The 27,534-nt window shown below is 34.5% G+C and overlaps 1 protein-coding gene across 1 annotated transcript in view; it reads right to left on the bottom strand.

Moving 5' to 3' along the window:
• Positions 1 to 425: 425 nt before the first annotated feature.
• The window catches only part of LOC147074384 ((Lyso)-N-acylphosphatidylethanolamine lipase-like), a 43,817-nt gene continuing 16,708 nt past the window's right edge, over positions 426 to 27,534 (bottom strand). The window contains exons 3-7 of the mRNA XM_085943657.1: positions 13,636 to 13,845; positions 9,927 to 10,101; positions 8,184 to 8,456; positions 5,566 to 5,752; positions 426 to 2,527 (exon numbers count right to left, since the gene is read on the bottom strand). Coding sequence (XP_085799783.1) covers positions 2,420 to 2,527; positions 5,566 to 5,752; positions 8,184 to 8,456; positions 9,927 to 10,101; positions 13,636 to 13,845 — 953 coding nt within the window. The 3' untranslated portion in view covers positions 426 to 2,419. The remainder of the gene's footprint in view (positions 2,528 to 5,565; positions 5,753 to 8,183; positions 8,457 to 9,926; positions 10,102 to 13,635; positions 13,846 to 27,534) is intronic.

The raw sequence follows: 27,534 nt of genomic DNA, 5'->3' as shown, positions 1-27,534 counted from the left end.
GTGGAGGGAGCTGTTGGAGGAAGCCAGGACCCACACCGGGTTGTCGCGCCCCTGATGATGATGATGAGATTGCAACAACATTTGCTCATGGTGAGATGAAAAACATCAGTCATATTAAAAATGTTGCTACTCCATTTTGTAAAATAAAATATTGATTGAATTGACAAAAAAAATACAATTTTTCAGGTATCAATGTTGAAAACATTATAAAATGACTCCCACTGAAAACGTCCTGTTTTCACATTACCCAAATATAACCCTAGTTTTTACAAATATGAAATAGGCCAGTTCGCCACGGAGGTGATATTTAGAGTGCTTTAAATACCTTGACTATCATCGGAAGAGATTGAATTTTATTCACCGGTACCCTGTATTGTATTTTACATTTGTGATATCTTAAATTAGAATGTATACACTGGTAAAATATGTTCACAATGAGTAAATTTATTATAATAACATAAAGATGCTCCAATAACTGTATGGTAAATGCTTATTGGAAGTATAATATTATTAAGTACATTATATTACGCAATATTGGAATGTATGGGTTTCACATGGGGTGGAGTTGAAAATTTCAATTTCTGAGAGCAAAACAAGTCGATCTTTCAGTAAATTTTTGATATTAAGGCAGTCAGCACAGAGAAAATCAACACAACCTCAATGTAATCTGAACTCAAAAAAAACAATTTTTTTTCAGATTCCACACACTGACATGGATTATTCCATAAACTCAAAAGGTCAATATAGGTACACATAACCGACAAAACACTCAAACTAAACAAAAAATCCGAAATATGTGCATCAGTCAATTACAGATAATAACATTGATACCAATGACATTAATATGGACGAAGCATCTGGAAAAAAATGACACTCACTTTCTTGTCGGGTCTGCCGAATGGCATAATCTGTTCTAACGCCATTACAATAAAGGTGATATTGCTATAAATTCCCGATGCTTTTTGTCGGGTCTGCCGAATGGTTCGGTTCGAACGAGTTCGCTCAAATGAACATTGACACTAGAAACACTGTTCTAACGCTATTACAATAAAGGTGATATTGCTATAAATTCCCGATGCGTGATATCGCATAATGGAAATTGCATGACGTCTACCTATACATGTGCGAATGTCGCTATGCGCAAATTTACTTGCTAGCTACTGTATTGAGTGCGTTGTCCATTAATAATGTCATTGATTGATACGCAGTGCATCTACTGTTGCAAATTCATTGAACGATAAGGGTGTTGGTGCATTCGTCAACCACTATCGCGTTGTGTTTAACCGGTTAATTGCCCTAAGCGTCTTTGGACGCCCTAATTACTCCAATTCTTATGTTAATTACTATCAATTAACTAATTGCGGCATAGAAAGGATTAACAAACAGAATAGCAGCAATTTGAGCAGGAAGAGACAAACGAGCCGTATCATTACCAAATTTACTATTTTTTTCCTAATCAAGATACAACATCGACTGCATGCACTCCAGTGCATTTAGTTACATATGTTTTATGAATGTAAATTAAATTAGACAAAATTGACGTCTTGAGGTTACGTTGAATGTGCGAAACCACTAAAATAGTTTTAAAGAAACAGAAGATTTTCTATTGCTAGGTCCTCGAATTGAAATTTCCAATTCTAGATTATCACAAATTGTATGGATTACATAATATGGATATTTTCACTTAGGATATAAAAAATCTTATTTACTTGCTATGGTATGGCCTATTCAATTATACACGCACCAGTAATGTAATGGATAAGGCATGTTTTATTTACGGTGACACAAATAAGAAACACTGGGGAATGATGATGCGGTTATCGGACCTAATGTATGTACATAACACTCTTGGAAACTAATATTGTAGTTTTAAATTAGATAGCGGACCACGCCGTCTACTGTAACAAGCTGTGGCGAAGGTTGCTCGTCGGACAGAGGTAAATGAAAAGAATAGTAATACACACAGTAAACTTATAACATTTCATTTGTGATAAACAATCAATGTTTATTTTTTTTGTACAGAAATGTCTAAATCCTTTTTATTTCACCACAGTGCAGCGCTAGTGGCTTTTATGCATCTTTTAGCTAGAATTACTGAACAACGTACAATCCACATATTAATTATCATCGTAATACTATTCATAGATGTCACTAGTTTCATGCGCTGTAATTTTATACTTACAGATGGAGGAATAAATCAATGAGCACTTTCTCTGACAAATTACGTTACATGTTCAACAAATTGTCAAAATACAATTATGTTTTACAGGTGTTAAATAATCACTTAATACTGCGTCTTTGCTGGCAAAACTGCGAGTGGAAATGTCAATGAGAACTGAATCTAATCTGTCTTCTTCAAATGTACAACAATAACCATTAGGTGCTTTTCAGAAGTGTTTCTAATTGAAGTCGATCGTCATCATTGTGACCGCTGCATGTTTTTTTTGTAGTGGCAAGCGTTCAGGACATATTTGTTGAATATGTCCGGCTGGTCAAAATTGACGTGATGCGCGGAACCTTCCTGAATCTGTGAACAAAAAATACATTAAATTTTCAAGAAAGACATCAAGAATCACTGGTCTATATTCTAAAGAGGTCCAATTACAAAAGAAATGAATAAAATAAAAAAGTATCTTACCTAGGAAAAGTAATCTTTTTAAACAGACTTAAAAAACCGTCCCCTACTGTTTTTAGTCTACTTCTAATTTTATGTAAATTAGATACGAATCATGAGAACATAATAGTTAAAAATTGAATATTTCCATTTACAAGAACTGTGTCTATTGGCTCTGTTGACGCCATAGGTCAAAATCTTTTACCATCTTTATAAAAACTATTGCGGAATCCTGGCATACCTTTTAGAGCCCCAGGGTTCCGCAAAAACCAGTTGGGAATCACTGATTTAGATAAAGAATCAGAAAAAAATGCGAATCACCGTATGTATTTAAATAAATAAAAGCGTCGAAACAGGCCTCTGTCTACTTTATTTACTAAAACAATTCAATGTTCCCAATGCATGAGAATTGTATTTTTACTATGAACTGAACTCTGGGATCACTGATTGTGATTTTTATTTTATGTAATTTCATTCATATAATACACCCATGACGGAATACATAATAATTATAATGGGTGCTTAGTGTGTATTGTGGTGTATTGGCTAATCACTAACACCCGCATGCATAGAACAAAACATGCATTATCATAATGGCGAAAATCTTAATTAGCAAGGCGATGCTGCTTTGATCGAAATTGTTGCCATTTATTAGATTCCAATTTCGCCATATTTATTAAAATATTATTTAATTGACACAATAAAATTGTATAAGCATGAAAACAGCTCAGTATAAATTGAACAATTGCATATTGATACTTAATATGAATAATATCTACTGTAGAAAGGAAAAAGGGTGCAATCCACAAATTTTACAGTAAACTAAAAAACATTATGGTCTACGGCCAAAGTTAAAATACAAATTAGACATAACCTAGAAGTGCATGATAATTAATAATTTGGTTTTTATATCCCTGATAATTAATTAATGAGTTAATTAAAGAAAAACCAATAAATATGATGGTCGTTTTTCCCACTTCAGATTGTTCTTTTTTTAAAAATTGCCAACTAAATTTAGATAATAAATCGGCGTTTGCAGCTTACATCCTTTGGACACAACGTGTATTTAGTCATGTACGATGTTATAATTCAATAAAACCTATTCTGAAAAAACTGAGAGTTACGCCCTTTTTCCTTTCTACAGTTGATATGTGCCGCTGAGTTTCAAAACCCGCTATAATACCTTTTTGAAATAATTGGGATATATATATATCAATGGATTCGTTATTAAAATCTCTACATGAAAATTTTATTATTTCTTTCAAAGTCTGCTACGATTGACTGTCATTTATGAAAGAGATTCAATGTGTCAATCAATTCACGCTATAACACTATGTGTTACATTCAAAATCACCTATAACACAACTAACCAATAAGAAGCGAGAATCAGACGAAATGCAACATGGCCGCCAGTACATTTATGTTGTGAGTTGCGGTAGGAGTGCTGTTTTGTTGATTTGATATTCTTACGATTTATAGTCTTAAAATGTGTGGCAAACTTATAAATATGGTTAAATCTCCAGTTAATAAAGCTAGGAAGAGGTTGAGCCAACCAAAATCCTGAGAAGTCAACGAAATACGCCGTAAACGGTAAGTTAAATTAGACGTAAATGTGTTAAAAATGCGCGGGTCATCATTTGAATTTCCAGTGGCGTGTAACTCAATTATGAACTGGTTAAAACTGTTCTTTTCTCTAATATATTTTTATAATTTATAATAATAAGTTTATTTTTCTGTATAAAACTCTATAAAAACCTTTTGATGGGTAAACGTTATCACCTTATCACTTATTCAGCAGTGGCAGTGTTATGTTATTTAGAATATTTTCAGTATGATTTTGTGAAGAAAACAGTTTGTTTGTCAAGCACGCCACTGTTTTAAAGAAAATATTTAGCTCTATAGTATTATTCAAATTCAAATTCAAAGAAGAAGAATTTTTAAAAATTTTTTATTAAAAAAATCATGTATATTAGTTTGTTGCATTTTTGTTATGTAATTCTCACCTTACGCCGTTCGAATGTCATGACCCAATCATTGTCAAGCGCGCGTAACTCGCATATTACTGAAATACATCGGGACTGAAAAAATTACACGCAATTGCCGGGAAAACGAGAATTTCGAGCACATAAAAACGAGGTTATATACTGTATATATTTTATTTTATATTATTTTCGTGAGAACGAAAAAATATGCTCTTAATACAGTATTTTTATGAAAATTGCATTGTATTTTTAATTGAATTATTTTTACTGAACAATGAAAAATTGTAACATTTTTAATAATTTTTAATGTTTCCTAATTTTTAAATATGTCTTTATATTAAAGTTTTCCCTTAAATTTCTATTTATGTAATATAGGAACAAGATGATAATGTTTTTTTTTTCATTTTAAACTGCTATTTTAGAATATCTACCTACTTATAATACTAATTTTAAATGAAAAAAACGTTTATTAAATAAAAATATTCAACTCTTTTTCATCCTACCACGCACCACCAATGGAAGATTCCGACTTTAAGTTGTCAAAAATTTCCCTAACAAAAGCCGCTATAACCAAACATTTAAGTCTTTTATTTAATCAGTGGACTAGAATACAATATAAATAGATATGCAAAATATTTCCAAAAATAATTCATCTTTGGGCAAAAAAAGAAAAACATCGATAATTCCTTTATCCATAAACTGAGAAGTTTTTATTGATTTTCTCAACAAAATGAAAAGGTGTTATAGGGGGTTTTGAAACTCAGCGATACATATAATGGTTGGTGTATCAGTGGTCAATTGAATAAATGGACACATTGTGGGTACAGTATACCTACTGTGTCTTTTCGTTCTTTGTATATTTTTTATTGATATGGAAATGAAAATCATACATATATTATTATTATTAAGGTCAGTTTACATAATAGAGTCAATCTAATATAACAGATAATTGTAAAAATGCTAACAAACCTCAACGTTGACATAGCTGTTCGGTCGGTCCTGTTTGATTTTGTGTCCAGCTCGCTTGTCCACCCATGACTTGGAGCCGTACACGATGGTGAGAGGAATGTCCTCGCTGAGTCGGTGGATGCGGTGAATCTGAGGGTTCTTGGCAAATGCAAACCGATGCATCATGGTGTGGAAAGCGGTCTCGCCCCTGGAAACAGGTCGCAATATTTGAAATAATCTTTAGTTTCGAAGGCCAAAAATCAGAAACCGCATAACTACATTATCTGATAAATTATGTGTGTAAACTTTTGAGGAGATTCAAAATACAGGATGTTTTTTAATTTTTAACAGTTACATATTATTCTATTTAAACTCAAATTTGCCAATGAGATTTTATTTCGCCATCACTAAAAAATTTAATGCATCAAAATCGTACATTGACCATTGTCAGTTTGATTATTCATGAACTCGCCGAATCCATTTTGCTATTGTTGTCACTTTAAATTGAAAAAAATTAATGTTTATCTGTCAATTCATTCGTTATTATTGTTTTTGTCAATGTGTTCAATCCTCAGAAGATCATATGGGCCTTAACAGAGTGGAGGTCGTATTAACAGATTTTTGTTCTTACGAGAAGTGGATGTCAGCCACTTGCTCAACCTATTAGGTCCACACTCGACATACACAGTAAAAGAAACATGTGAATTTCCCAGACCCAGGATTTGAACCCGGGATCCACAATATTATGAGCTGACACGTTGGCCAACATGGAGCCGTAAATTCATGTACCTATACGGCAAGTTAAAAATCATGTGCAAATAATAACAAAACATTCAAAGATGAACTATCGCATGTACGCCATATAATGTGTGTCATGTGAAATCAAAAAATCTGGTACAAAATGGTAATTTTGCTCCAGCTTCAACCACATAAATTTTTTGTACAAGTCGGTTATGGGAAAGCCAGGCGGGAACCACGATCCACGAACCACATGGAACCACGCTAATTGTCATAGCCAATTATTTTGGCAAAATTCCTGAATTTCATTAAGGGGGGACATGCTCGTCGTAGGTCAAAATTGAGTTTTTATTGTATTTTCAAACCATGATCCTGGACACTCCTTAAACGTTGTATATAATCTATTTATATAATTTTGAAGCCTTATTATCTTTTATATTTATTTGAAACATTTGATAAGTGCATAAAATATTTTTGTTACATAAAATAGTATTCTTTTAAACCTCTCGCTCTAATGTTTTAGAATATAGTCATATTTCGGTACATGAATGCGCAGTGGTGTTAAGATTTTTTACATTTATTAATTTTCAAACGCATTTATAAAACTATTAGTATAATTTATGACGAGATAATTTTAGTAAAATATTCACGATAAAAAAATTATATTGATAATCTCTGTGATCCCAAATTTGACAAGAATTAGGCATTTTATTATTCAAAAAATCGGCAAGATTAATACATTTGAAGATAATTCTAAAGATACTCATTATAAGCTATGTCTTTGACCATTCAAGTGTAATAAACATCCTATGAATAATGATTGCTTTATAATAATTATTGACCTAAGAATAAGGTAGTGTTTTTTTGAAATACGCCATTTCTTTTGGCATTCCCCAGTGGTTAAGCTGCAACATACGGCCGTAGCCATAAATTGACAAACTATAATTAAAGTAGGGAGTACCACTGCACATTCATGTACCGAAATATGACTATATTCTAAAACATTAGAGCGAGAGGTTTAAAAGAATACTATTTTATGTAACAAAAATACTTTATGCAGTCATCAAATGTTTAAAATAAATATAAAGGATAATAAAGCTTCAAAATTATATAAATAGATTATCTACAACGTTTAAGGAGTGCCCAGGATCATGGTTTGAAAATACAATAAAAACTCAATTTTGACCTACGACGAGCATGTGGGCCGTTAATGAAAACCTAACCTAACCTAACTTAACTTAACCTAACCTAAACTAACCCAACCTAACAAATATCTAGTATATCGGCTATTTTTAAAATGTGTTTGCCGCTAGCTTTCCCAATTGTACTTGTACCAATTTTTTTTCCTGATATACCATTGAATGTTTCAATCATGGCCTCCACAAAGTGGGGGCTGACAGGGTTCAAGCCTGGGGGCCAAGGCTCAGGTAGGGCCCGGCGTAGCGAATCGACCAGATAAGTGATTTAAACACACATCAATAATTCTCTCGAATAGTAAAAAAAAGTTATTTATTTTTCGCTATTTATCTTCAATACTAGTATTATTTAAAATTATATGGTTGTACGATACAATGTTTGATTGTGTGTCAATACTCGACAAGTCCATAATTCAAATAGATGAATTCAAATACTTATACAAAAATACTAAATATAGGTACACATTAATTTTACCGCGTACACCATTTGGAAAACGCTACTGTAGAGCGTCACACTGCCTTTATCTTTAGCGATAGGTAGGGGGCCCTTCAAAGATCATAGCCTAGGGGCCCGCTTCAGGATGTGGGGGCCATGGTTTCAATACTAATATTTCATTCTTCTGGTATAATCAAATTCTTTGGTCTCGCCCGTAGCCAGTCGTTGAACTATAAAACCTGGACGAAAAGAAATAAATTCTAACTCACGTGGGATTCTGCGAGTTGCACTGGTGGATGTACTTGGGGATGGCGCGTTCGGACTTGTAGATGAGAGGTGCAAAGGCGGTGCAGAGGTCGGGCCGCATTGTCCTGATGAGGTCCTCGCCCCACGGTCCGGCCACCCGTATGCCCAGCAGCGGGTTGGTGTGCACTAGCACCGAGGACATGAAGCGCTTTCGTAAGTTCATGCCGTAGTACTTCACCACGCTCGCCGGTGTCTCCGACAGGCCCCACGGGTCCGCCATAATCAAATGCTCCACTCTAGACAGTTGCATAACAATTCAGTACAGGCAATCCTAATATGGACCTTGGCAAAGTGGAGGCAGATTTTTGTTTTTACGAGAAATGTTTGTCGGTTTGCTCAACCTATTAGGTATATACTGTATTTGAAATATACATATTGAAGAATATACATATTCGTAACAATCTCAGAAAAGTACCTACAGTCGAACTTGGTTATTACGATCATGGGAATAGCGAGATCTCGGATGTAATGAGGATACATTCGTTGACATTTATTTTATGATTTTCTCCATACATTTATTCACTTTTATAACGAGCTACTTCTCTGGTATACCGAGCAAAACTGTTAATGTGTCGATAGTTTCAAAACAACATTTTTTACCCTAAGCAATAAAATCCGATCAGGTAAAATATCCAAGCTTTGTGAAGTCAGTAGGTACTGACATGTCCGTCCAAGTCGTGAGCGAGGAGAACCATTCATCTCCTCGCTCAGTACGATGGTGTTTCATCTGTCATTAGGACTAAAAGGATTAAACAAATTAAAACACCGGAATTGTAGTCGAAAACGGCGAGGTTTATTTACGTTAATTACTATTTGGTTATTACATCGTTATAATTTCTTTTCAATTTAATTTTGGCGGATAGCGAGGTTAACACAGCTTACCGCGTTGCTGTCAAAAATGCTTCTGTCGCGCCAAAACAAACGGCCGCACGAAGCGTTACAAATGCGGCGTTCCCATTCTCGTTTTTTTTTAACGGCATTCACACAATGTTGCCGGTTAGTTATTTAACAATATTTATTTATTTTCGCAATCAACCCTTACTATTTGTCGGCTTAATAATGGTTCGGGCTTCTCTAGATCCACAGAAACATCATCAAATGGGGACCGTTCGGGGGTGTAACAGTACCTACCAGCGCCGGCGGCTCAGCACTTCATTACAATAAACAACTTCTTTTGTCGTTTATGAATGCCATGCTTGTTTCGGGGATTTTTACGATAGTTTTCAGATTTTTATGTTCTATGCATAGAACGTGGCACGAAAAATGTTTTATAACGAGTAATGCTTATAACGAGCAAATTCAGTCGGTCCCAACTTCCTCGTAATAACCAAGTTTGACTGTATTTCAAAAAATCTTAATACCACAAAAAATAAAACTAACCATCTCCATTGTTTTAAATTAAAAAAAAATCAGAATAATTGGGAATAGACAAAAAAAAAAATGGAAAGGGTTCAAGATAATCAATAATAATAAGATTGAACTCTGTTGTGGTCCAATGGGTATTTAGAAAAGAAGGAGTATAAGATAATCCCAGTCAATGGATAATCGCTCAGAGCATTGTCATTTAAACTGCTGGGGTTTGATGGTAATGCGTTCCTTGGACACTACCTGTCTCATGGAATTGTTGAATTAGCCAACGGAGTTATTTAGTTTTTTGGTGTGGCTGGATTGGACAGAATTATTATTAGAATAAATATAATTTAGACCTGGCGGGATACTGCATGGAGTAGGAGAGGCCGAGGTAGGCTCCTAAGCTGTGCCCGAGCAAGATGAATTTTTCCAGTTTCACTTCTCTCCGCCACTCTTCGATGGCCGCCACCATCTGCATCTCCACGATCTTTGCGTCAGTGCTGAAATACGGTCTGGAACTACGTCCAAAACCTGCCACAATAAAATATAATAAATTCCTCAACATTTTGGAACATCTCATAGTCAATCAATCGATTAGTGTCTCAAAGACAAAAGTAATAATAAGCTGCTTCGCTGAGTCAAAAGCGATCATTACCACTCAAATCGATCGGGTCAACAACTACATTTATCTCGGACAATATATATATCAATAATTGATGGTGGTAATACCTATGTATGATGAGATTGCTCGCGAAACCAAACTGGCATGGAGCGCATTAGTACTGTATAGTGTCTTTAAAGGTGATCTCCCATTGTGTCTTAAGCGTAAAGTCTTCAAACCAATGTGTGCTACCAGTGCTCATGTATGCATATTTTGAAACATGGATTGTTAAGATGAAAACAAAAAATTACATGTGGCACAACGTGGCATGTAAAGGTGCACGTTAGGCATAACACGAAAGACGATAAAATAAACCAATGGATAAGAGTAGGTAGTGATGGATAGAGGTCGCCAAGCAGATCAAATAACAATGTGCTGGACATTTCGATCGGCAAGTGAACAACCGCTGGACAAATGCCGTCACACAGTGGGAGGCATGGGGCACTAATCGACCACAGGGATGCCGGTATTGACAGAACACATTTGGATGTACGTGACAGCGAAGAAACTAGAAGACTGGAAGGAACTAGGGGAGGCCTTCATCCAGCAGTGGATCGACACAGCTTGATGATGATGAGTTAATCTTTAGTATAGACCAGCGGTTCCCAACCTGTGGTACGCGTACCACCGGTGGTACGCGAGTGGATAGTTGGTGGTACGCGAAAAATAATCAGTAATTGCGGACATTAAAAGTAAAACAAAATCAGTCATAAAAATAGCATTTAAACTATTGTATTTTTTCTATAATTCATAATTTTGATTAATAATATACAGTACAGTTGTTAATATGTACAATCAATATCGTATTTTTGGAGTGCACTTTTAAATTTAGTGCGTTAGCTATCAGTAACTAGATGTCGCCGTCACTGTTATGATCTCTCGTTAAATTTATTTTGCTTATATTTTCGTAAAATTTGTTTAAAAATTATTTATTAATTATTTTCTATTATTTTATTATTATTTATTATTTTCGATAATAAATAGGAAATTTCGGTAATAAAAATATTTTTAAATACAATTTCATTAATATTATTATATTTAAAACAAAAATTTCGCCTGCGGCGTTGCTGTAAATTTGTAAAAATGAAAGTGTGAATTGTCTCGTTTTCATCAGAAGAATTTTTACATTTACCGTGTTTAATTAATTTTATATACATATATTTTTCTATTAATATCGGTAATTTTTGGAAAAAAATTGCCTGCGGCGCATTTCATTTTTTTTTATAAAAATTAGTTGTTAAAAAAAAACTTCTTTAAATGTCCTGGTTTTGAATTTCGACAAGAAATGAGCTTCGGCACCTTTTATTAAAAAAAAAAAACATTGTGAAAACAAATGTCTCATTTTTATCAGAAAAAATAAAACCTGGGAAATATAGTCACCCTATAAAATTTATAATGCAAATAGAATAACAAATTTCTCGAAATACAATCATTTTTACGAAGTGGTACAATTAAGCGTGATGTACTACCAAGTGGTACGCGAGCCAAAAAAAGTTGGGAAACGCTGGTATAGACCCATGCACAAAGTCTGGCACCAAAACACATATGGGAAATAAATGAATAAATTTGTTGTACAAAGAAATATTATCAAATCGATGTTGAAAGCCACGAAACAGGCCAACCGAGTTGTAGTGCCAAACTTTGAGCTTGACTTGTTTAGTTACTAATAATTAGTATGGACTATGAAAATATGTTGTTGGCTAGTAGGTACTTGTCTCTCTGTCTCATAAACACTCTCAACACGGTGTCCGGAAATTTGTATGTATGCAATTCGCCGTATCACACTTCACCGTGAAATGTTGTAGGTATCGGAAATATAATATGGTCGTATATTAAAAAACGTCCAACCTCTTTGTCTTTACTGAGATAAAATGCATGCCTGTTCTTGTTCGTATGGTTCTTGTCGGTTTACAGGAAGCCAGCAGCAAAAAAAAATTGAAAATAACCGATATACTGGATGATTTGTTAGGTTAAGTTAGATTTTCATTCTTGATTCATGAATTTTGCAAAAATCGGCTATGAAAATTCTCCATGACAACGCGTATTTTTTTCATTTGGTATAGTATACGGTCATCTCTTTCCGATAAGAAAGCTCACGGCGAACTGTGCTACGGTGAAATTTAATACGTACAATTGAGATGAATGTAACCTCTCAACACACTGTTATCTGAGACATACGGCATAAAACAAATTCCGCTAAATAATGAGAGGAAAGCTCTAGCGAAAAGTATGAAATGTCCCGGTCATAGATAAAAGAATAATATAGGTGGAGGTCTCGGTTTTAAAAGTATAAGCAGGAATACCCACGCAGTATTTAATAAAGCTGCGGGTCTCGGGTTCCAATCAAAGTTCTGCGAGATTTTAGAAAATGTCTCGAAGATTTCACCATACAAAAAAAGCTGAGAATCACTGCTATAAATGATAAATAATGTTATGGAACGGCGGGATCATTTTAATTTAAATTGTAAACATCTTTGACATTGTATTGAAACTAAGCAGATTACATTTTAGACAACTTGTTAGCATAGTTTAATATACTCGTAGGTAGTGATAGAGTTGGGTATTTCCCGAGAAAATCTCAATCTCGAGATTCCGGATTTCCCGAAATGATGAAATTTTGAATTCTCGAGATTCGGGATTTCCAGAAAAGAATTCTCGAGAAATCAGGGAATTAAAAAAAACTTGTAAAAATCCTAAAATCGGTGTAACGGACAAATTTAAAAAAAAAATGATTTTTTTTTATGTATGTAAGAAGACAAACAAAATAGAATTAGGAAAACAAAAATAATTCAAAACATTACTTATTAAAAATTTCAAAAAACACAGACTGTCAATCGCTGCGTCTGACAATCGCGTACGCTTTTGAGACACAAAATTCCCTGATGTTGCAAAAATTGCGCTCATTTTAGTCGACGTTGGCTTAATTGTGTTAAATACCCCGATCACTCCTTGAACGTTTTGTATTTTCTGTCCACTTTTTTCATATAGAAAATCGTTTTTTCAATTGATATTTGATAATGAAGAAATCCAGAATCCCGAGAAAAGATTCTCGAGATCCGGTATTTCCCTAAATGTTAAAAATTTCAATTCTCGAGATTCGGGATGGAAAATCTCGAAAATTTCTCGAGAATCCCGTCGGGAAATTCCCGAAACCCAACTCTAGGTAGTGAATGCAGTCGATGCATCTTTCTCTAAGGTTGGATTTAAACTGGATAAAGAATTGTAAATATATTTTGATTGAGTATATTATAAAACAAACATTGATATTATTATGTATGGAATTCTCAGACAACAATATTGGTTGGAGGGAAGTTGAAGAATAAGCAATCAATCAAATCATTATCAAACTGATTGCAAGGCATTCACTCTCCGATTGTGGGGCTATAACAATAATATGTAGTTACCCAAGAGGTCCATAGCATAGACCGGCCTGTCCTGTGCCAGCTGATCGAGGTTCATCGCCCAAAGACCCACTCCGGCGCCCATCCCGTGCAGCAGGACGATGGGAATCTCTTTGGACGACTCGTTCATAGTAATCGTCCATATTTTGTTGGTCCTGCTACCGACTATTGATCCAATGTCCACGAATCGTCCCGTATAAGGAGTTTTCAGAACTGTCGACAGAAACATAAAACATTCTCATGAATTAAATGAGTCATTATCTATATCCTATAGGTTGTCCCATGGCCCCCACATCATGAAGCGGGCTCCCATGCCAGGGTGAATGGTGGGCCCCCCTACCTATCGCTAAGGTTAAGGGCAGTGTGATTTGCGACAGTAGTATTCCTCAAATGGTTTCCGCGGAACCCCAGAGTTAAGGTGATTCTGTGTATTATCAGCAATTTTTAAATAAATGAAGCGCCTAGTTTCAAAAGCCCCTAAAACGATTTTAAGTAGTTCTTAGAAAAATGAGAAAAATGATTTTAGGTAGTTTTGAGAAAAATGAGAAAAAATCATATCTATTAAATCTGTGAACTTAATGTATTTATTTTTTAATTCGTTACGTTCTAAAGAGTATTTTGGCTTTCTATTTTAGGGGTATTTGAAAACCACACCCAACTATTTTAGCGGGTTTTGAAATTTCCCCTAATTTTTGATCATTCGTATTGACGGTTTATAGTGTTTTTTAAAGTTCAATCTTTGGCCATCATATAGGTAACAAAAATATCCATCTACATATATATCTAACTCAAAAATTTTCAAAAACCTTTTTAGGGGGTTTTGTAACTAGGCGCTTCAAATACAGTTGATGTATTGAGTTTTCGGCACTCATCGTCATAATATTATGAAGTACTGATCGCGACCTCCTTTTGTAGTAACCAAGTAACATCCGACCATCGTCATATTGGGTGATTAGCCATTTTCATTAATCAGGAAACACACTAAAAATAATTATAAAATTCTATACCTACGTGAATCATCGTATCACACCAAATTTCATCGCAGTCATATATTTTAAATTGTTAATAAATAGCCTCAGGCGACTTTTGTAGTACCTACATATTAGAGAAAATTTGTGGCGTATGCTTATCTCACTTAACTGTTCTACCCACCACGTCGGGCCCCCGGACTAGAGCCCTGTCAGCCCCCCTTTTGTGGGGGCCATGGGTTGGCCCCAATTAAGCCACAGCCGGGATGCCAATTGTCCCGGAATTTTAGAGGCCACTCATCTATACAATACACTAGTGGCGAAGGCTAGAGGTAGGTTGTTAAGATCCACCATAAATAGTACACACTAAACTTTGTTAGTCATATGTATTTGTTTTCATTGAAATAAGAATATAATTTACAGATGGTGTTGTGTAATAGAACAGCGGGATCATTATCATGTAAACACTTTTTATATTTAGAATTGATTTTATTAAGCAGATTACAATTTAAACAACTTATTAGTATAGTTTAATATAGCGAATGCAGTCAATGCATCTTTCTCAGAGGTTGGATATAAACTGATTTACAAAGCTATACTGGTCAAGCACATTACAAAAGAAACATTGAAATATTGAAATCATATTATACAAAATGCAAGTTGCAGGGCTATGACAGTTGATTAGTTTTTAAAATTCAATTAAACCTTGCGAAAACCAGGCCATAATAGTAAATAGTCAAAAAATACCCGTCTATCCATAAAATATCTAAAATTATGCAATTAAATCATATATAACTTTGCATATTTTATAGATCCTAATAATATTTGTTATAATATTATGTATATTATAGTTTGGTTTAGGCAGGGCTTAATGAATTGCAAAAAAGAACCAACAATATGTGTAATATTATGTATTCTTAAGGGGGGACATGCTCAGCGTAGGTCAAAATGGAGCTTTTGTTCTATTTTCAAAGCATGATCCTGGACATACCTTAAACGTTGTAGATAATCTATTTATATAATTTTGAAGCCTTATTATCCTTTATATTTATTTTAAACATTTGATAACTGCATAAAGTATTTTATAACATAAAATAGTATTCTTTTAAACCTCTCGCTCTAATGATTTAGAATATTATAGTCATATTTCAGAACATAAATGTGCAGTGGTGTTAAGGTTTTTTACATTTATTAATTTTTAAACGCATTTATAAATACCTCAGTATAATTTATATCGACATTATCATAGTGAAATATTTACGATAAAAAATTATATTGATAATCTCTGTGGTCCCAAATTTGACAAGAATTGGGCATTTTATTATTCAAAAAATGGGATTAAAAATTAACAAATGTAAAAAATCTCAACACCACTGCACATTTATGTACTGAAATATGACTATATTCTAAAACATTAGAGCGAGAGGTTTAAAAGAATACCATTTTATGTTATAAAAATACTTTATGCAGTTATCAAATGTTTAAAATAAATATAAAGGATAATAAGGCTTCAAAATTATATAAATAGATTATCTACAACGTTTAAGGTATGTCCAGGATCATGCTTTGAAAATAGAACAAAAGCTCCATTTTGACCTACGCTGAGCATGTCCCCCCTTAAGAATACATAATATTACACATATTGTTGGTTCTTTTTTGCAATTCATTAAGCCCTGCCTAAACCAAACTATAATATACATAATATTATAACAAATATTATTAGGATCTATAAAATATGCAAAGTTATATATGATTTAATTGCATAATTTTAGATATTTTATGGATAGACGGGTATTTTTTGACTATTTACTATTATGGCCTGGTTTTCGCAGGGTTTAATTGAATTTTAAAAACTAATCAACTGCCATAGCCCTGCAACTTGCATTTTAAACTAGCAAAAACAAATAAGTATGAATGAACAAGTACATATGCACGATTGCGTCGTATCGCCCAAAATATACCAAAACTATTATGGTTTAGTTTAGGCAGGGTTTCATTGATTTTTAAAAACTAACGAATACCATCTGTAAATTGTAGTCTTATACGTATGGCTACAGTGACGTCCCGTGGGGGTAGGCAGATTTATCGTTGCATGGGGGCGGCAGTTACTCGACGGGCTTAAACGACGCACTAAATGAGTTAACTCATTTAGTGCTGACAACGCGACTGGCGCGTTTGCATTAGTTGGCCATTATATATAATTAACATGATATTTAAATGTGGTAATTAATTAGTAATTATCTGGTCAGCAGTAAATGTGTCTTAAGTAATAACGAAAATATCTTTTTATTAACAAATTCAGCTCACTGGTTTTTTCGGGCTCGCGATATCTAGTTTTCTACCGTTGCCCTTCGACGTCCTTGATGACCAGAAACGACAAGGGACAGATTTGCGAATAATTAGTCTGATATTTTGGTAGTAATGGATCCATATAGTACATTTCTTAGATACTGCACTCATGAAAGGATGATAAAAATACTGTATAAAAAATGGGGCGGCATTTAGGCGCTGCCTAGGGGCGGCATTTTATCTAGGGACGTCACTGTATGGCTAACAAAGTTTCTTCTTCTTCTTCTTCCACGACGCTACATCCCGGGGTGGGATTTGGCCTCCTCCACAACCGCTCTCCACTCATTCCGGTCTCTCGCCACACTTCTCCATTTACCGGGTCTTCCTATATGAAGCCAGTCCACTTCTACGGCGTCAGCCCATCTCCTTCTTGGACGGCCTCTGGGTCTCTTCCGTTGGGGTAGCCACTTCGTCATGATCCTTGACGCTCTAACTTCAGGCATTCTCTCCACATGTCCCGCCCATCGTAGTCTTTGGGACTTACAGTATCCACAAGACCACACTGACGGATACTCAAGCAGTTGTCAGTGTGCAAAATGAGCAAACTGAAAGCTTCAAAATTGAATCAGGTGTGAGAAAAGGGGATGCGCTATCCAATCCACTATGGTATTTAACCTTGTGGTGGAATCCATAGCTCGTCAACATAAGAGGATGGGTAGATAACAATACAACGCAGATGTGCGCTTATGCTGACGACATAGTAATTACAAGCAGATCAAAACAAAGGATGATCGACCATGGTGGCACTATGAAAATAAAAGCAGAAAACGCTGGGCTGCATATAAATCAGTCAAAAACTAAGTATATGGTCAGCAAACGCGATCAGGTACCGCTGCAGAATGTAGACATAGGACAACATGCATATGAAGGGGTGGACAAGTTCACGTATCTCGGATCCAGACTAAATACCCAAAATAAGACAGCAGAAGAGATAAAAATCCGCCTTATCTCTGGGAATAAATGCTGGCATGCCTGCAAGCGACTGGTGGGGTCGAAAATTCTAGGCCGAAGAAGTAAACTTCTAATATATAAAACAATTATAAGGCCAGTGGTCACTTATGGCTGTGAGACTTGGTGCTTAACTCAAAACGAGGAAAACAAATTAGCTAACAAAGTTTACACTGCACTATTTATGGCGGATCTTAACAGCCCACCTCCACACTTGCCTACTGCAATGGAGCTCATTTATTGATGATACCTAGTCAACAAGCGATCCCCAAACATGCGAACATTTTTGTCGTAATATGACCATCAAAATAAAATGAGTGAGGTATAAGTTTGGGAAAGGTCACTTTGACCTTAAACTCTTACGTCACAAGAATCAGTAGGCATTTTTTACTATCTTTTTTGTTAGTATCACGAGACACTTAAATTTATCACATAATTGTACTATTTCCGTAGTTTAATGTTGGAAAATTAAGCCTGTGATGAAAATATAATAATATGTAGGTACCTAAGAACAAGAACATGTTGATTGAAACAGCGTTCGAAATGGAAAAGTTTACGAACCGGAGCGCTTGACAGTTTTCTGAAGATATTTACATAGTTATCGAATTGTACCTATGTGTATTTCATAAAAATAAGTGTGTTAGATTTTCTATTAGATTATCTATCTAGCTCAGATGGTCAATTAATTTTTTTCACGAGACGGAGCGATAATTTTACCGATTTCACGAACAGGAACGGCGCTCCGGTCCATTTAGAGCCCTGGATTGAAAAAGATGCAGTACCCAGGGCCTCGCTCGTGTCCGAAAACTTGCACGTATGTAGTTCGCCGTATCACACTTCACCATGAAATATATGGCCGTATATTAAAGACCGTCCAACCTCTTTGGGTCGTATAGTACTTACATAAAATTCATGTCTAAATAAAACACGGTTCTTGTCGGTTTACACTTTACAGAAAGCCAGAGGCAAACAAATTTTGAAAATAGCCGATATACTGGATTATTTGTTAGGTTAGGTTAGGTTTAGGTTTTCATTCTTGAATTCATGAATTTTGCCAAAATCAGCTATGAATATTTAATTAATGTTCATATTGAATCTAATAAAATTGGAGACCGTATTACTATACGGTCATCTCTTTCCGATAGAAAGCTCACGGTGAAATGTTTCACGTATAATTTACATGTAACCGGCCGCGCCAAGGGTAGCTGCCGCTCAGGTGCCAGCCCAAAATTGCCCCCCCCCATAACAATATATATTAATGAACATATTGAAACTATAACAAAAATATTTACAAGATAAAAAGAACTTTTTATATACAACGTTTTTAAATTTTCTGTTCAATTATTATGCTCAATATGCTCAAACTTGTACTTGATATGAAGTAAATAAAAACAAACAAACAAACAAATATAGAATACTGAAATGTCATTTTGATTTCCATAGTAACGCACGTATATATTAATAATTTAGTTGCTGGGACCATCCCTTAGCAACCAATAATAGTCTTTTACTTTTTACGGATTTTTCTGAAATAACTTTCCATACAAAACCGAATTAACTGAAAATGAATTCAATTCTGCTTAAAGATGGCTAAAAGTATTAAAAGAATGCATTGGCATCGTGTCCCGAGATATTCTTGACTAGCTTAAGGGGGGACATGCTCGTCGAAGGTCAAAATTGAGTTTTTATTGAATTTTCAAACCATGATCCTGGACACTCCTTAAACGTTGTAGATAATCTATTTATATAATTTTGAAGCCTTATTACCCGTTATAGTTATTTTAAACATTTGATGACTGCATAAAGTATTTTTGTTACATAAAATAGTATTCTTTTAAACCTCTCGCTCTAATGTTTTAGAATATAGTCATATTTTGGTACATAACTGTGCAGTGGTGTTAAGATTTTTTGCATTTATTAATTTTTAGACGCATTTATAAAACCATTAGTATAATTTATTACGAGATAATTTTTGTAAAATATTCAAGATAAAAAAATATATTGATAATCTCTGTGATCCCAAATTTGACAAGAATTAGGCATTTTATTATTCAAAAAATGGGCAAGATTAACACATTTGAAGATGATTCTAAAGATACTTATTATAAGGTTTGTCTTTGACCATTCAAGTGTGATAAAGATCTTATGAATAATGATTGCTTTATAATAATTATTCACCTAAGAATAAGGTAGCGTTTTTTTGAAATACGCCATTTCTTTTGTCATTCCCCAGTGGTTAAGCTACAACATACGGCCGTAGCCATGAATTTACAAACTATAATTAAAGTAGGGAGTAAAATTATGTTAACGCGCGTGTTTGAACATGTACCTAACCGAATTTTTTTTTATTTTTTTTTAAACGGTACATGTTCAAACACGCGCGTCAATATCATTTTACTCCCTACTTCAATTATAGTTTGTAAATTTATGGCTACGGCCGTATGTTGTAGCTTAACCGCTGGGGAATGACAAAAGAAATGGCGTATTTCAAAAAAACGCTACCTTATTCTTAGGTCAATAATTATTATAAAGCAATCATTATTCATAAGATCTTTATCACACTTGAATTGTCAAAGACATAGCTTATAATTAGTATCTTTAGAATTATCTTCAAATGTGTTAATCTTGCCCATTTTTTGAATAATAAAATGCCTAATTCTTGTCAAATTTGGGATCACAGAGATTATCAATATATTTTTTTATCGTGAATATTTTACAAAAATTATCTCGTAATAAATTATACTAATGGTTTTATAAATGCGTCTAAAAATTAATAAATGTAAAAAATCTTAACACCACTGCACAGTTATGTACCGAAATATGACTATATTCTAAAACATTAGAGCGAGAGGTTTAAAAGAATACTATTTTATGTAACAAAAATACTTTATGCAGTCATCAAATGTTTAAAATAACTATAAAGGATAATAAGGCTTCAAAATTATATAAATAGATTATCTACAACGTTTAAGGAGTGTCCAGGATCATGGTTTGAAAAAACAATAAAAACTCCATTTTGACCTTCGACGAGCATGTCCCCCCTTAAGCGATCAAAAAAAATTGTACTTGATAGAAATACTGAATAAATATAGAATACTGATATGTCATTTTGACATTTCATATTGATTTCCATAGTAACGCACGTATATATTAATAATTTAGTTGCTAGGACCCCAGACCCCTAGCAACCGATAATGGTGTCGAAATAACTTTTCATACAAAACAGAATTAACTGAAAATGAATTCAATTCTACTTAAAGATGGCTAAAAGTATTAAAAAATGCATTGGCTACATGTTTCAAATGTCTAGCTAGTCGGGAAGTTAGTTAAAAATCGATTGCAAGATTTGTAATGGACAAACAACCACGGGGCAAAAAGAATACGAGCTAAGAAAAACGTGGTAATAATGACATATTCACCTAATAATTTATTTTACTATCTTTGAAACAAACGCATGAGATAAAAAATCTTGTGTAAGCACACATACCTGTGTGACTTCATTATTGTATCATTTTCTGGCCCCCAATGCCGTACCTACTCTCTATAATTAATTATACCTAGGGCTTTTTTTTTTAAACAAAAGTGCCGGAACTCACTTCTTGCCAAACTTCTTACCTACTAAAGAAAATTATATTCGAGCAACTTTTCCTATGCCACGAAGCGCATACAAAATTAAACAAAACAACTCAACTTGTAAAAACATCATATTATATTTGAATAAAGGTATATAGTGATTTCCATGGCCCCCACATCCTGAAGCGGGCCCCCAGTACAGGATCTTTGGCGGGCCCCCTACCTATCACTAAGGTTAAAGGCAGTGTGACGCTCTATAGTAGCGTTTTTCAAATGGTATTCGAGGTAAAATATACAGGGACTTGCCAGTACAGAACAGATTAATAAATAGATTTCCGATAGGCTATTCCCCAATACACTACATTTTGAATGTGTCGGTGTCCTACGAAAATGAACCACACATTATAGACGTGCAATAGTGTGTGTTGCAATTTTCAAATACACCGATATTGAATGAGCGTCAGCGTATAAACCGAGAGCAGTTGTCAGAACGAAAAACAAGCGCATTCTTTACACTTGTTTAAGTTTATCTTATATTCTTCCACACTCGAGATCGGTTGCCTGTTACTCCACATCCGTTAGGCATTTCAGTTCCCATTATTTCTGAGTTCCCTGGGTGTTAGGTCGAAACTAATACTGATTTATACAAAATATCGAATGTTTAAAAGAAAATAATAAATGGTGACATGTATTGATGATTTATGCCTTTCAGATCCAGTGATTGCAGTCATATAAGATAGGATAAGTATATGCTCAGAATATCAGTCTTTTCTTTTACCACGGGAAAAACTCGGCTATAAATTGCAGTTCTCAGTTCCCATTGAATATGACAAAATATTCATCAGAATCACCACCGCCTTGCGCTATAAAGAATTTTCCAGGGTTTTTGCAAGGCGGTTTCATAGGCCCTGGCAGAATTAAAATGAACAATACCCGATGCAGGTAGAAGAATAGTTTTAAATAAGGCATATTTCTCAGCCGGCACAATTTTCCTATGACTAGCATCAAGTAGAGTAGTTTGCGTGCCAAAGTCCTGAAAGAAACCTCGATAGTAAATGCAAGGTACCCATCCATAAAGGCATCTAGGAAAAAAATAGGATGGGCCAGTGTCATGTTTTTGTTACTTTCTTAAACACCACAACAGGCCGTCAAGCCCAATTACAGTAGCAAAACTTCCAGGTTCGAGGAACTCACATGTAAACATATTGAGCCCTCGTCGGAGATCGAACCCGGAACCCCCGGGTGAAAGACAAGAGCTTTACGCACTGGAATAAATAAATCGTTTCTGCAAAAATATAATCCTTTATAAGGGCTCGCCAGAAAATGAACAGAGGCATAAAGAAAAAAAATAATTTGTCTCATGAATTTATTTCACAGATAGTAAAACGCAATTTTCTTCCATGTCATTAAATATTTTTTTTATAAATTGTGCTTCCGTAAGCCATCGATATACTTAGTATATTTAAAAGGTAAAATATGGCATTACTTACTTATTTTAGTTTACGATAAGATAATTATAGTATAACGATAAAATAATTATTTAAGTTTTTTATTCTACTAAAAAAATATTTTTATATTTGGTGGGATGGCTATTTTGGTCTCGCACCTGATGGCAATCCGGTTTATATACATATATTATTTCTTTTAAGAGTATTCTTTTATAAAACAAGACGGGCATATTACTCGTAGGTACTTACATTGTGTAAAAGAAGTTTTAAAAAAGGCAACAAATATAATATTTTTGTTATACGAAGTTGTACGTTTATTTTTCCAGTCCTTTATTGATATTTTTGTAATATATGTACCTAATAATAATTATTATATTATCATCGTGAAAGGATTGGTTGGTCGAATATCCGTTTTTGTCGAAATCGACCTTTTAATACAGAATGATTTTTTGTACCTATCTAAATGGACCAGAACCATCCTTTTCTTTAAATGCTTTGTAATGAAAACAGCATTCATATGCTGTAAAAACAACAATTTAAATACCTCCATGTATTTAAATATGGGATAATGAAATTTGTTTTCCGTCTCCTGAACATTTTACATTTAGTCTATTCGACAAACCAATCCTACAGCGACGTTATGTCAAGAATGTATTGCCGAAAATTTATTCCCCAGTTTGAAGTAAACTTGTCCTCGGATGTATTAAGAACTGGTTTTTTTTTTTTTAAATTTACGAAACTATTTGACATACTTAAGCACATAGATAGGTTAATAATATTATACGTTTCAGATTGCTCCGAATTTGTCTAATTGTAATAGAAACCAGTTTGGCGAATTAAATATTTATACTTATATATACTAGCTGACCCGGCAAACGTTGTTCTGCCATATAAATTATTTCTAGTGAATATTTTGGTTGTTAAATAAAAAATAACGAATGTATCGTAAGTGTGTGGGGATGGGATCTATGACAGAAAGAGGAATAGAGCGCTGTAGACGATGACCGCCGATAAAAACAAAAAACATCAACCATTCATTTTCTCAATTCAAAATGAGTAATGATGTTCATAATGAATGAATTACCAGTGACAGGATTTCGTTATTTAATGTTTATGCAATATCCGTCTTGTCCCTTCCAGAAAATTAGCGGATATTGGAGAGCGTCGTATGAACGGTGTGTGTCAGCGATGAACTCCAGATTATTGTTTCTTCTTCGAATCATGATTTATCGCGTCGATGTGCGGTCGCCAACCATGATTCCAGCAATGTCGTCAACAACAGGCACATTGAATCGACGCACGTGTTCTTCAGCTGGTGTTTTATCAGTATTGATGACAATAGCGTGATTGTCACTTTGCAATTCGTGCATGTGTGCTTTGAAGAATTTCAATAATTCATTGTGCTCATTCAACAGAGCGTCCAGTTCGCCGACGATGCGCCTGACATTAGGCAAATTGAGGCCATTGTAGCCGCAACGTGCATCCACATGATTGATGTCCTCACCGCCCATGAAGTAGATTTGTAAAAATTTATGTGGTTCGTTTGGCATTGGCAGCAATGAGCCTACTTTGTGGTATACTTGGCCTTTGATTTTGAACGTAGAATGGAATTGTTGACCATTTGCCGCAGTATTGTGAACTATTTCTGTTGCTCCGAACGAAGTCATTTGGAAGCATGAATTGAATGTGCGAATGGACTTCAGGAACAGGTTTGAATCTGGAACTGTGCCGATGAGCAAGCCGTTCAATGGTTCTGGTGGTATCTCAATTTCTGGTAGTTGCACTTTTCCTGATGCGCAACACATCCCGGCTGACTCATGTTTGAATTTGAGCGCATGACAATGGGGACATTCTTTGTCCATAGCACAAATCAGCACTTTCGGATGAGCGGAATATTCAATATCTGGCTCGTACTCGAATGCGAGACGAAGGAACGAAGCGGATATAAATGTTTGATGTACTTGTTGGCGTTGTCGGTCATTTTCTCTGCGTATGTTAACTACGAACCGGCGCGCTTGGCTCCGTTCCAATTGTCGTTGTTGATTTCGTTCAGCTCGTGCCTCTTGTGATTGAGATGCACGCAATTGCGACATGCTTACACGCACATTTTTGTTATCTTGTTGGATTTGTTCGTCTGTTCTTTCTGCTCTACTATTTCGCATGTTTGTTGCTTTATTCGTTCGATGGCCCAAATGGACCCCCTTGCGTCTTGCTGGCATTGTGACTTTGATACACGCACATAAAAATAGATAAATTAAAATAAATCGTACAAAATTTTGCACGCACTGCGTTGTGATATGCCGAATGAAATGTCAAAATGACGCGACGCTTCTCTTGAATTCTTCTCGGACGTAGCGCCATCTGTCATTCAACAACATAAATAATTTCGTTCTGTTTGAAATACGAACGACGGTTAAATTTGTTCATACAAAAATAATATAATCGCGATTAAAAAATGGGAGGGTGGGGGTAGGAGGGTGAAACTTTGGAGTTATAGGTATTTTTTTATGCCAAATAATAAAAAAAATACAAAAAAAAAATGTCAAAAAAAAAAGAAAATTTTTCTGGATAGAGATACCCTTATCACCTAGCGGTATGAAATATACTTGTTGACCTTTTCTCATACCTAACAAATATACATAAAAAAATTCATAAAAATCGGTCGAGCCATTTCGGAGGAGTTCGACCACAAACATCGTGACACGAGATTTTTTATATATATAGAGATATCACATCGCCGAAAACTACGTAAGGGCAGTAACTATTGTTTCACTAGCCCTGCCTGTTATCGATTTTTCGAAGTTATACTTCTTTAGGCGCGTTTGGGAAAACAGATCAGAGTGTACTTTTGGCGTGTGACGAAGTTGCGCGCGCAAATGTAACGCATTAATTTGGCATGAGTTTTGCTCGCCGATGCAACATTTCGGGTGTTCTAAATGCTGGAGATTTGTAATTTTCAGCTGTGATATTGAGGGCTGTGGCTTGGGCCGATTGGGTAAAGACTCGTATGCATGAGATTCCCAAAAACCTTATAGGCTATATACTGCACGTTTGTATGCATGAGTACAAACATAATTAGCTGTTAAGTGACGTCACGAATGTGAGATCTCATTTGTCCTGGTGTTCGTATTATAAAATTTCATTCCCCGATAAATAATTCCAAATTTTGAAATTGTAAATGTGTCTGAAAGTGTGCGAACGGTGCCATATAAATTTAATAATTATACATGAATAATTATTATGAACTTTAAATAATTTATCAGCTATTTTATCACATGTATTTTAAAATTATTCTACTGTACGAAAGGTTGTATTGCCAGTAAACTTTTCCATTTGGTGGCAACACTGAATACTGAATATTATTATGACTAACTTCACTTCAATGGGACTTCAATTATTATGAGAAATGTCAAAACAGAATAAGAATAAATGACAGAAAATGCAAATGATTTAGATCTCTGTATAGTATTATCATTTATACCAATCAGTTTCATGTGTTTCCAGTGTATTTTAGAGTTGTGCCTTGTTTATTACAGTTATCTTACAATAATTAACTAGGTAGGTAGGTACCTATTTTGAAGAACGCAGAATGCTTCCACTTGTATATTTTAATGCCAGATACAGCAGTAGGTACATATTTTTGCGGTGGTTTAGCGGAGATATTTTATCGTAATCTTACGTAAGTCCATCTTATGTCTCCATGAGAAATATTGCAAGCGAAATAGGAACGAGGCATTTTATCAGTTACCTACTATTTAGATTATAGACTAGGGATCAAAATTATACGTATTTTGTAAACAGCACGACTAGTAACTGTTTTTAGAGTTCGCAAATGTTTTACAGAATCTACAAAACGAACAAGGGCCTCAACCAAACGTTTGTTGCAATGATTGCAAAATTAAAATGACATTTGAAAGTGACAGCTGAGTTAGCAATTTTGAATGGCGCGTGACGTCAGATCGCTTACGTCACAAGTCACGTCTTATAAGCTATTCGATGGAAAATCGGTTAAATAGCTTATAAAGAATTTGGGAATCTCATACATACGGCCCTGAATGTTGCAAATTTTATTTATGAGTAAAATTATATATCAATAAATAAATAAATTTTGTGAATGTTGAGTTGGTAAATAATTCAAACAATGGTATGTCGTAAATTTACAATATTTAGACACTTCATACACAACAATACATATTTTTACAGTTTAGGATAATATTTGTCGTATATCCCATGTCAATTTATTTATTAGCGGTTTATAATAATTGAAGACAATAATAATTATTATGTTTCATCACAAAAGCCAATATCACGTTTCAGTTAAACCATTAAATAGGCTATGTTTTACTTTTGATTTGTGATAAATTATTATTGTTAACGAAAATAGTTGTACTGTCATCTGTTTGAGCAAAGATGATCGAAATAGCGGTTTGCTAAATTTTTCAAACACAGGTTTTGAGATTTTTTTCTTCTAAAGTAGGTACATTTTGCAATAATATTTTGTTTTGTTACGCCAAAATATAATTTCTAACGCACGTACATGATTTTACATACATATCTTTATAAATATTTGTTTTAAAGTTCGCCTGGGACACTACCCTACTAAACGATATTCCAAT

The sequence above is a fragment of the Rhyacophila brunnea genome, unplaced genomic scaffold (genome assembly GCF_057557595.1).
Source record: "Rhyacophila brunnea isolate RB1 unplaced genomic scaffold, BYU_Rbru_1.0 scaffold_16, whole genome shotgun sequence".
Taxonomy (NCBI): Eukaryota; Metazoa; Arthropoda; class Insecta; order Trichoptera; family Rhyacophilidae; genus Rhyacophila; species Rhyacophila brunnea.
This window is presented reverse-complemented; position numbering and strand designations above follow the sequence as displayed.